Source organism: Xenopus laevis, chromosome 7S (assembly GCF_017654675.1).
Source record: "Xenopus laevis strain J_2021 chromosome 7S, Xenopus_laevis_v10.1, whole genome shotgun sequence".
NCBI lineage: Eukaryota > Metazoa > Chordata > Amphibia > Anura > Pipidae > Xenopus > Xenopus laevis.
Window position 1 is genome coordinate 49,980,759 of NC_054384.1, and position 11,901 is coordinate 49,992,659.

The 11,901-nt window shown below is 39.4% G+C and overlaps 1 protein-coding gene across 11 annotated transcripts in view; it reads left to right on the forward strand.

The window, feature by feature from the left end:
* The first annotated feature begins 208 nt into the window (after positions 1-208).
* LOC108697535 (syntaxin-3) overlaps positions 209-11,901 on the forward strand; it is a 60,419-nt gene continuing 48,726 nt past the window's right edge. Inside the window, exons 1-3 of one of the 11 annotated variants that reach the window (XM_041571217.1) lie at positions 209-270; positions 1,806-1,964; positions 5,680-5,757. In XM_041571217.1, the coding sequence (XP_041427151.1) occupies positions 5,737-5,757 (21 nt within the window). In that variant the 5' untranslated portion in view covers positions 209-270; positions 1,806-1,964; positions 5,680-5,736. Of the gene's footprint in view, positions 271-1,720; positions 1,965-2,667; positions 3,687-5,679; positions 5,758-11,901 lie in introns of those variants that run through there. The other 10 variants (XM_041571216.1, XM_041571213.1, XM_041571215.1 and 7 more) reach the window with 10 other exon arrangements.

Below are 11,901 nucleotides of genomic sequence, written 5' to 3' on the forward strand. Positions count from 1 at the left end.
AATGCCGTGAGTGCTTTCTTCAAACTTTTATATATATATATTTATATATATATATATATATATATATATATATATATATATATATATATATATATATATATATCATATGATACAATGCTTAACTCATTGTATAAAAAGGAAAAATTGTGAGAGCACTCCATGGCTTAATAAAAATGTACTAAAATACATCCCCTTTGAAAGCTAATGGCGGGGGAGGACTAAGCCCTATGATGAAAACCAATGCCCAGGTCGGGAGACCTTATTTTTCAGGTAATGCTCTTATGCCGGGAGGCTTTAGCATTTGAAATTATGACCAGAGGTAAATAGTTAGGGACCGCCATATGGGTTTTACCTTGACGTGGTATGGTGGCTTATCAATCTTATGATCATAATTTTGTAACTAAAAAAACCCCTGTCTTTGTAAATACATGCATCTGCATAGATTACTGATATGACAGGGGACCAGGGAATGTGCATTGATCAATTTTTCTTCTTTTTTTCTATGTCTGTAGTTAATTTGGCCAGATCGGTAGCACTTCCAATGTATTTTAGTACATTTTTATTAAGCCATGGAGTGCTCTCACAATTTTTCCTTTTTGTATTTTGTATTGTAGCAGATTTATTCTGTTCGGAAGTTCAGCAGCTATGCTGCAGGCCAGGCTTCCATGTGGTTGTAGCACCCCCACACCTGTCTCTTTAAATGGTGGAACAATGCCTTTGGAAATGGGTGTTGGTCTGGGCAGTTTCTCCCTCTTAAAAGCCGCAAGCGGGGGAGGATTAATCTTATGGAACCAATGCTGGGGTCTAGGTTATCTCTCCCCTTTGAAAGCTAATGGCGGGGGAGGACTAAGCCCTATGATGAAAACCAATGCCCAGGTCGGGAGACCTTATTTTTCAGGTAATGCTCTTATGCCGGGAGGCTTTAGCATTTGAAATTATGACCAGAGGTAAATAGTTAGGGACCGCCATATGGGTTTTACCTTGACGTGGTATGGTGGCTTATCAATCTTATGATCATAATTTTGTAACTAAAAAAACCCCTGTCTTTGTAAATACATGCATCTGCATAGATTACTGATATGACAGGGGACCAGGGAATGTGCATTGATCAATTTTTCTTCTTTTTTTCTATGTCTGTAGTTAATTTGGCCAGATCAGTAGCACTTCCAATGTATTTTAGTACATTTTTATTAAGCCATGGAGTGCTCTCACAATTTTTCCTTTTTGTATTTTGTATTGTAGCAGATTTATTCTGTTCGGAAGTTCAGCAGCTATGCTGCAGGCCAGGCTTCCATGTGGTTGTAGCACCCCCACACCTGTCTCTTTAAATGGTGGAACAATGCCTTTGGAAATGGGTGTTGGTCTGGGCAGTTTCTCTCTCTTAAAAGCCGCAAGCGGGGGAGGATTAATCTTATGGAACCAATGCTGGGGTCTAGGTTATCTCTCCCCTTTGAAAGCTTATGGCGGGGGAGGACTAAGCCCTATGATGAAAACCAATGCCCAGGTCGGGAGACCTTATTTTTCAGGTAATGCTCTTATGCCGGGAGGCTTTAGCATTTGAAATTATGACCAGAGGTAAATAGTTAGGGACCGCCATATGGATTTTACCTTGACGTGGTATGGTGGCTTATCAATCTTATGATCATAATTTTGTAACTAAAAAAAACCCCTGTCTTTGTAAATACATGCATCTGCATAGATTACTGATATGACAGGGGACCAGGGAATGTGCATTGATCAATTTTTCTTCTTTTTTTCTATGTCTGTAGTTAACTCATTGTATGCTTGCATATCTCAATTTAAAGGGGTCAGCCAGAAGTGAGGAGGCTGATAAGTGCTAATGGCAAAAAGGAAATGAGTAACTGATTTAAAGGAAGGGGATATGTGAAGGATATAATTTTCCAGTATTAATGACAAATGGCCAGCTTACAAAGCAAATAAGAAACAAAGAGAAAAAATGAAAGGTAAGTATATGGAAACCAACAAATGTTTCTTTTCCTATTCAAACACGTAAGCATTGGCTATATTTGAACTCATGTTAATGCCAATATTTTCTTAAGGAAAATGTAACAAAAATACATTTTAATGGAGAAAAAAAAGGTTCAATCACTGGGAGGTGCTTAGACACCCCTCAGTGATTGTATTCACTTCCCTGATACCCCTGGCTTGTGTTCCTGTTAAGAGTACATTGCATTGGGCAGGGGTGCTTCTGTGAGCAGACCAAGGAACAATACTCTTCTTCCACTTCTTCTTTCTTGAATACAATAGGGCTGACACATGCACAGTAGAGTGAAAATGCCAAAAGCTACTGCACATGCACATGAAGTAAGAAGAAGCAGGAAAAAGATTGCTCCCTGGTGCATGCAGTGATTACAATCACTGGGGGGTGCCAAACATTTTGCACCACTTGTGATTGTACCTTTTCCTTTCCCTTTAAATGATTGTGTTCAGGCACAAAAATGTAATAATTGCAGAAAATATTTAGTGGATGGACCATTATAAAATACTGTATTATTATTATTTTTAGAGCGCCAACATATTGCGCATATTGTAGTCATATTTATATTACCTTGTAAGATCCCTTTGGTTTTGTAGTCTGTATATAAAGGTATAGTTATAAATGGGGAATATATTTTACTGTGTTGTTTTATTTCATTGTGTTATCAGACATATCTTTACTTTCTATTTTGTTATAGAAAATATTTCAACATTTAACCTTGGTTAAGGTTGCAAGTGAAAATATGCAAAACACACAAATGTAAGCAAAAGGGTCTTAGAGGTTGCACTGATATTTGCAACTAAATTCTTCCAAGTGAATCAGATACTAATGCACATCAGAAGTAATGCCATTCCAAAATTCTGTGTAAATAGTATGCACTGCAACTTTTGTGTGACCATTGTGTGCTAATTTGCACCTGTACTGGTGCAATGTGGACAGGTTGTAGTGGATACTATTAATTAAACTTGGACAACAACCAGTGCATGAAGTTCTTTAACCCCATGTAGGTCTTTGTTTTTCCGATTAAGACATGTAAAACACATTTCAAAAATTAAAGCTTTTATTTGGACACAAGGCTGTACTTGTAGACAGGATACTTAGGTGTGTCCAGAACATACAGTGCCTACAGTGACTTCAACCTTTTACTAACAGTGACTAAATAGGGTATGTTGCTCTGTTAGTTTGTTACGTGGCTCTTTGGTGCAGATGCACCTGGCAACTTAGGCATTGTAGACACCCCTCCCTTTCTCTCCTTTCAGTCCTCCCTATTTGTCTCACGTCTTCCTGGTAGGATTAGGGAGGAGCTGTGTTTGTGAGAGAACTGATCAGTCAAAGAGAGAGGCAGGGGATTTACAGGGAGAGTGAGTGAATCAGAGAATTACTGAATCACACAACTAGGAAGAGAAAATTGAGGTCTGAAAGAGCTGCAGATCTATGACATCTTAATGAAGCTACATTAAAGGATGGTACAGGAAAAGACAGAAGAAAAGAATGTTACAATCTGAAAGGCAGATCAAGAGTATCATGCATTATTTTCATTGTCTTAACTGACACAGAAGAAGAAAACAGAAAAAGAACTGAAAATAAACCAGGAAATTACAGAGAAGTGAAAAAGAGAAACTGTGTCTGTTGCTAAAAAGTACAAAGTTTCTTCATCATGAAGGATCGGCTAGAGCAACTGAAAGCGGCAAGTACACAAATCAAAACAACAGGGAATTGTTGTGGGTATATGGCAATGAAAAGGTCTTAAGAGGTTAAAAGGAACGTTCACAAACCAGTTTTACAGGTTGTATTCTGGGAACTTCCCATGGTCACTGTAATGTATTTAATGACAAATGGGAAAATTGTGCCACCATTCTTTATTTTAACACTTCATCTGTACACAGTGGGGCAAATTTACTAAAGGACGAAGTGACTAATGCAGGCGAAAAATCAACAGTGTGACGTCATTGCGGTACTTCGTAAATTTAGCGGTCGCTGGCGTAACTTCGCTAGCGAAGGAGATAGACTCTAGCGGTACTTCGCTCCCTAACGCCTGGCGAATTTGCGCTCTGGCGAATGGACGCAACTACGCAAATCCACAAAGATGCGGATTTTACTGAACGTTACCTCTTGCACCAGACTTGCCTTCGCCACCTCAGACCAGACGAAGTGCAATAGAGTAGATAGGACTTCCTAAAAAAAAATTCTTTTCTTTTCCTTTTTTCAGGGTGATAGGCTGAAAAAGAGCGTAATTTTTTTTGGGGGTAACCAGCTTCCTCCCTACATTTCCTAACATATGGCACATTTTATTAAGGTTCCCGGAATTGTGTAGTGTAATGTATTTGCTGCAACATATACGTCCATTGAACTTTAACTTCCCGCCTTTGCAAATTAGGCAACGCTAGCGCAACTTCGCCAGTGTTCGTCGCCCTGGGCGCAACATCGGATTTTAGTGAATTAGCATTGTCCTGGCTAAGCTATGCCTGGCAAAGTGTTGCACTGTGAGCGAAGCCGCCGCTGGCGAATTTTTGGAGGTTAGTGAATTTGTCTCAGTGTACTAGCTTCCATGCCACCTATAAATGTATCAATGATATCTAAAATTAAAGATATTATATTATTATTACATTGCAATGTATTATTATAGTAGTACCTGTACATGATTGTACAGTTTACTATATTCAGAATAGGTTGACATGGCAAATATAAAGAATACATAAGTCCCTGAGCCACAATAAAACATTATCAAAGATCCTTTCAAAAGGCTGGGGTAAAACCCTGTCCTTGATAAATGCAGCTAACATGCTGACTGAGGTAGTAAGTTACATAGATAAGGTGACATACTAACCTAAAAAATTGGGAATTATGATTAATAGTTGTTATTTGCTATGAACAGCAAAACAGCAAAAGATAGCAGGCAGTATGGCAATGATCGGGTCAGAGTATAAGATTACCTCCTTCTTTCTGATACAGTGACTAAGGAGGAATGTTTGATGACTGATTAACAAACCAGCTTTACTTGATGACTGAAAAGCTTTAGAAATCTTAACCATTTGCTTTTTAAATATTAAATGTAAGAACATTAAATTGTCACAATTGTATGCATCTGTGGAGTATGCCAAAATGTAGCAGATTGTCTTGGTATCAGCCACTTCTTATTCTAATATGACTCTAATTTGAGACTTTATTTTATTCAGCATATAGCTGCTGTTTGGAGCTATGTGCATACAGATTTCTTTTCTTCCTATACTATGTTGTTTTCCCTTCCGCCATTACACAGTTTTTTTTTTTAAAAAAAACCTTAATAACATGTTATAGTTATTTGAAGATAATCCACTGACCATCTGCACCAAGAGAGACGGACAGAGAAAAGAGACAACTAGAGTGAGACTAGAAGATAACCAGCTGGAAAACATTCATTAAAGGGATAAACAAATAGAGCAGCTTTTAACAGCAAAGACAGAAACTGCAAGGATAAAAAGATGATATAGACTGGTCACGGGATAGCCATAACTAGTGACAGAGGGCTAGAAATAGACTAATAACAGTAATAACAAGTTCAAAAGATGAGAACCAGAAGTAGATATTATTTTGTTGTTCTTTTTAAGAAATATGTAATTAATTAAAATGCTAAAGAATATTTTGGAATGGCAGCATTATTAGGTGAATAATTTATTGTTTTTTTATTTATTTTTTTGTAGACAAGGGACACTGATGATCAAGATGAAGTTGACATCTCCATCGACAATCCCGCTTTTATGGATGACTTCTTTTCCCAGGTTAGATCTGAGATGTACACAGCACATGTCACGCTACATGACTTGTGGGCTGGCATGTACAAGTGTACAGTTATATTTAAAGGTGCTTCCTACTGTATAGCTGCTCCCCACATTTTCCATTTCAAGGCTGGATTGGAATCAGAACATGTTTGGTAACGGACAATCTGAAAATCTATTTGCACTAAAATGCTCATTCTATTTTGTTTGGCACCCAACCATACACTAGACAGCTTCTAATCTTTTACATAAGAAGTGGTGTATTCTGGCCAGCACCTGTGATTCACGGTGCACATAATACCATACATGGTACATCACATGAAGCAATTAATGGACAAAGTTTTGTCTTTTGATTGCACACCTCTTCCTGTTACAGTTAGAGCTGCTGTATTTATGGTCAGGTGACCTCAGGCAACACAGAGAATATCATACAATGAGGGATCAAAGGAAAAGATGGGCAATATTTACTTAAAGGAATTGTTCAGTGTAAAAATAAAAACTGGGTAAAAAGATATGCTGTGCAAAATAAAAGATGTTTCTAATATAGTTAGTTAGCCAAAAATGTAATGTTTAAAGACTGGAATGATTTGATGTATAACATGTCAGTCAGAACACTACTTCCTGCTTTTCAGCTCTCTTGGTTTACACTGACTGGTTACCCTGGTTACCAGGCAGTAACCAATCAGAGACTTGAGGGGGGGCTACATGGGTCATACCTGTTGCTTTTGAATCTGATCTGAATGCTGAGGGTCAATTACAAACTCACTGAACAGAAATGTACCATGTGGCCCCCCTTCAAGTCGCTGACTAACTCAGAGTTATAGAGCTGAAAAGCAGGAAGTTGGATTCTGGCTGTTTTCTTAGAGATCTGTTCACTCCAGCCTTTATACATTTTTTTTTGGCTAACTAACTATATTAGAAACATTTTTTATTTTGCACAGCCTATCTATTTACACAGTTTTTATTTTCACACACTGAACTATCCCTTTAATATTCCAGTTTGGTAAGATTCTTTAATATGCCACTTGATATGATATAAACTGTTGCTTAAGAATTCATTTTGGGGGTATAGTTTTCCTTTAACTAAGATCTTTCTAATTCCAATTTAGCCCTCTAGACAACTATCATGGGATCTATTGCAACCTTACAGTACACCCCAGTTTTAACTGATACCTGCAGAGTCAGGACCATTGCTCTTAAACATGTAAAGCTAACCCATGGCTGTCCTTCCCACATCTTCCACTATAGGGCAACTACCATATGAAACATTTTGCTGAGCTGTTGAAATACAAGCAGTGGCCAAAGTTCTAGCAGATCTCTTTCATAAGGGTAACTTTATAAGCTACGAACAAATTTAACTGGCCAGACCTGAAAGGCCACCCAGGTTCTTTGCTTACCAATAATTTCAACACCTGCAGACAGGATATGAAGCACCTAGCCAACTAACTCTGTTAGGCATGTGACTTTTACTCTTAATTTTACGTTTTGCTCAAATGAATATGACAATTGTTTTGTTTACAATTTACACAATTTTTTTTATATATATATATATATATATATATATTTACATGAAACATTAAGGGGCCTATTTATTACAGTGCTACGCAAAATGTTGGCACTATATAAATACATGTTAATAATAAAATAATTATTAGACCTCAAATTTTTCTGGTCAAGTTTTTAAAGGGGTAAAACTAAATTTTTTTGAGGAAAAGATTAACTAAATTTTTTTCAGATTTATTATGCTCTGAAGCTGCTAAAAAATTTGAATCTGAAAATACTCTTGCTAAAACCTCATGTATAATCATGTATAAGTCAGTGGTCCCTGTAAAAAATTGGAACATGTTTTATACATTCAGGAATCATGATAGTTTTGGGCGGTTTGCCCTGGTTTTCATTTGAGAATCCAATAAATCTGAGTTGTCACAGTGACAACTTGAAAAAGTCATGTAACCTACGCCCTGTTGGAATAAAGTTGCCTGCTGGCCCAGGGGTAATGTGACCAATAATTGTCTCCTAAATGTAATGGTGCATGAACCTCTGTAAATCCTTTTAATCTATGCAATACTACTTAAGACTCATAATTGTTACTTTGTTTTGTTGTTGTTCATTAATATGCTAAAATAGCTTAGTTCCGTTTTAGACCAGCCCCTACTTCTGATTTTCTCACATTCACTTTCATCTAGTATGATACTTATGGATTGGAGAAAAGCTGATGTCATTCAAATATTTAAAAAGGGATTATGATCTCAGCCTGGCAATTATATGCCAGTAACTTTGACATCTTTGGTGGGCAAATTATTTGAAGGCTTGTTAAGGGATCACATTCAAAATTTGGTCCTAGTGAATGGCAATATGAGCAGCAATCAGCATGGCTTTATGAATGATAGGTCATGTCAGATACATTTGATTGCTTTTTATGATGAGGTTAGTAAGATGCTGGACAGTGGGAGGGAGGGGGTAGTAGATGTGATATATTTGGATTTTGCCAAAGCGTACCCCACAAATGACTGCTTTCTAAACTAAGGTCTGTTGGGCTTAATGAAGTCATTTGCACATGGATAGGAAACTGGCTACAGGATAGGGTACAGAGGTTGTTAATGGTACATCTCTACTTGGAGTAAGGTTTTTAGTGGGGTCCCTCAGGGCTCGGTATTGGGTCCACTTTTATTTAACTTGTTCATTAATAACTCAGTGTTTGCAGATGACACAAAACTATCCAGCCCAATTAATTCCATCCAGGATGTAGCATCCTTGCAACAGGATCTTGAAAAACTGGCAATCTGGGCAGCTAAGTGGCAAATGAGATTCAATGTTGATAAATGTACAGTCATGCACCAGGGATATAGAAATATCCAAGCCACTTATACCCTTAATGGGACTGCACTGGGCAAATCCATTATGGAAAAGGACCTTGGAGTCCTTGTAGATGATAAACTTGGCTGTAGCAAGCAATGCCAGTCTACAGCATGCAGTGTAATTAAGGTCTTGAGCTGTATTAAAAGGGGCATTGATTCACGACAGGAATCTGTCATTTTTCCACTTTATAGAGCACTGGTAAGGCCCCATCTAGAATATGCCGTACAGTTTTGGTCTCCGTCACTCAAACAGGACATTATTGTATTAGAGAGTGTACAGAGAAGGGCAACTCAGCTGGTAAAAGGTATGGGAAATATTAGCTATGAGGAAAGACTAGCCCAATTGGGGATGTTCACTCTGGAGAAGAGGAGCTTAAGGGGTGATATGATAACTTTGTATAAATATATAAGGGGATCATATAATAATCTATCTAATGCTTTATTTACCAATAGGTCTTTCCAAGCTGACACAAGGTCACCCATTCCAATTAGAAGAAAAGAGGTTCCACCTAAATATTTGGAAGGGGTTTTTTACAGTGAGAGCTGTGAAGAAGTTGTACTGGCTGACACATTAGATAGCTTTAAGAAGGGGTTGGATGGCTTTTTAGCAAGTGAGGGAATACAGGGTTATGGAAGATAGCTCATAGTACAAGTTGATCCATGGACTAGTCTGATTGGAGTCAGGAAGGGATTTTTCCCCCGCAGAGGCAAATTGGAGAGGCTGCAGATGTTTGTTTTTTTTGCCTTCCTCTGGATCAACTGGCAGTTAGGCAGGTTAAAAAAAGTTAGAAGGTTGATAGAGCCATTGCCTGGCCAGCTTCCGCCAATCGCAGCATCTAGTGGAGGTGGGTGTGCGCACTTGCGCTGTAAACATCGGTACAGCTGCCCGTTGCCTCGAACCCGTCATCTGGCAACCCAAAATTAGCATATTTAGCAGCGTACACAGTAGACACAGCTCCCTGTGTCTCATGAGCTCAGATTAAAGCAACGTGCCTAATAGCGATAGCCGCTCGTAGCAGGCAGTGACAGCTTGCAGCCGGTGGCATATATTTCAAGGCACAAACCGCATCAGAGCGGATAAGGAATGGGTTGGAGCGCCCAAGGTATGGGACCAGGTCAGGGCTGGCGGGTGTACTTCACACACTAGACAATCAAAATGTCAGCAATCCGCAACTGGAAAACCAGAGGGTATAGGACAGCACAGGCATGGTGGTATGTGGCATGATCAGCAGATAGTGTAAGAATAGGGTAAAAACAGCGTAGGAGGGACAGAGGAGCGTAGGAGGAGGAATACAGGAAATGAACTATAGTAACATGTCCATCCAAGTGTAGCAACTACAAAGGCAAATTGTCATCAGAAACATTTAGTGGAAACAGCAGTATTGAAACAGTAATATACACATAAAGTATCAACAAGCGAAAAAGGGTCTATTATGCACCAAGGTTCACAAAAACATCCTAGTGGTAACCTCTTGCCTGGAACCTCTCGAATGCTTCCTTCAGTTGGGTTTCTGCCGTTACAGGATCACTGTTGTTACGTATTGTCCGAAGAAATTGTGAGTAGGGAATTGCCCTAATGGTCGAGGGAGGGTGGTCGCTGTCAGCATGCAGAATAGTGTTTCGATGCCTTGTAGGAAGGCATATCGGAGGGAGATCCGTTCGTTTGGCGACATCGCCAAACGAGCGGATCTATCCATGTATGGCCACCTTTAGTTTATTTGAAATTGGTTAGGTCTTGTTTATGTTTTTTATGATGTCAGTTAATTTTTTCAACCAGTCACAAGTATTGTCAGATTTTAGAGATTCTAAGTGGGCCGTTTCTAGTTTAGCAATGTCTTCCCTGACTTTCACCAGGTCTTTGCCTACTTGTTCTACCACCAGTAAGATTAGATCCAAGGAGCAGCGATTCAGGATGCCACACCACTTACTGTAAAAATCAGGGTTACTGTGTCCAAGAGTTGGTATGTTACTAATTCTGAATCCTCTTGGAATCAATTTCTGTCTGTGGTAGTTAGATATGAAAACGCCATGTAAGTGTAGATCCACCTCTTTACGTTTCATGTCCAAAAGTTCATGGTAAATATTGGTGGAGGATTTACTCACAGTTTCTTCAAAGGTAGTGTCTGGGAATAGAATCCGGTCTGCATCCAATGTAGTGAATCCAAATTCCCTTGTGGTGTCTATATTCAGTGCAGGTTGTGTGTATAAATCCTCCATTCCCTCCTCTGCTGGTCCTACGATACACTCGATGTCCTGGTCGAAAGAGGTGAATTGATCACAGTGACCAGTTACCAGCCTTCAGACGACCAGCTCATCACCTATCTTCGCTACATAGATGATTTGCTTTTGATTTGGGGAGGAGACGTCACATCACTTACCACATTCTTTAATAAACTTAACAGTCTGGATACTCCAATTCGTTTTACAATAAATTTCAGCGACCAGAGTATCGAATTTCTTGATTTACTTATCTTTAAGACAGCTGATGGCCTAGGGACGAAGCTATACAGAAAACCTACGGATCGAAACACTATTCTGCATGCTGACAGCGACCACCCTTCCTCGACCGTTAGGGCAATTCCCTACTCACAATTTCTTCGGACAATACGTAACAACAGTGATCCTGTAACAGCAGAAACCCAACTGAAGGAAGCATTCGAGAGGTTCCAGGCAAGAGGTTACCACTAGGATGTTTTTTGTAAAACTTGGTGCATAATAGACCCTTTTTCGCTTGTTGATAATTTATGTGTATATTACTGTTTCAATACTGCTGTTTCCACTAAATGTTTCTGATGACAATTTGCCTTTGTAGTTGCTACACTTGGATGGACATGTTACTATAGTTAATTTCCTGTATTCCTCCTCCTACGCTCCTCTGTCCCTCCTACGCTGTTTTTACCCTATTCTTACACTATCTGCTGAACATGCCATATACCACCGTGCCTGTGCTGTCCTATACCCTCTGGTTTTCCAGTTGCGGATTGCGGACATTTCGATTGTCTAGTGTGTGGGCACGGACTGAAGTACACCCGCCAGCCCTGAGCTGGTCCCATACCTTGGGCGCTCCAACCCATTCCTTATCCGCTCTGATGCGGTTTGTGCCTTGAAATATATGCTACCGCCTGCAAGCTGTCACTGCCTGCTACGAGCGGCTATCGCTATTAGGCACGTTGCTTTAATCTGAGCAGCGGCTCCTGAGACACAGGGAGCTGTGTCTACTGTGTCCGCTGCTAAATATGCTAATTTTGGGTTGCCAGCTGACGGGTTCCAGGCAACGGGCTGCTGTACC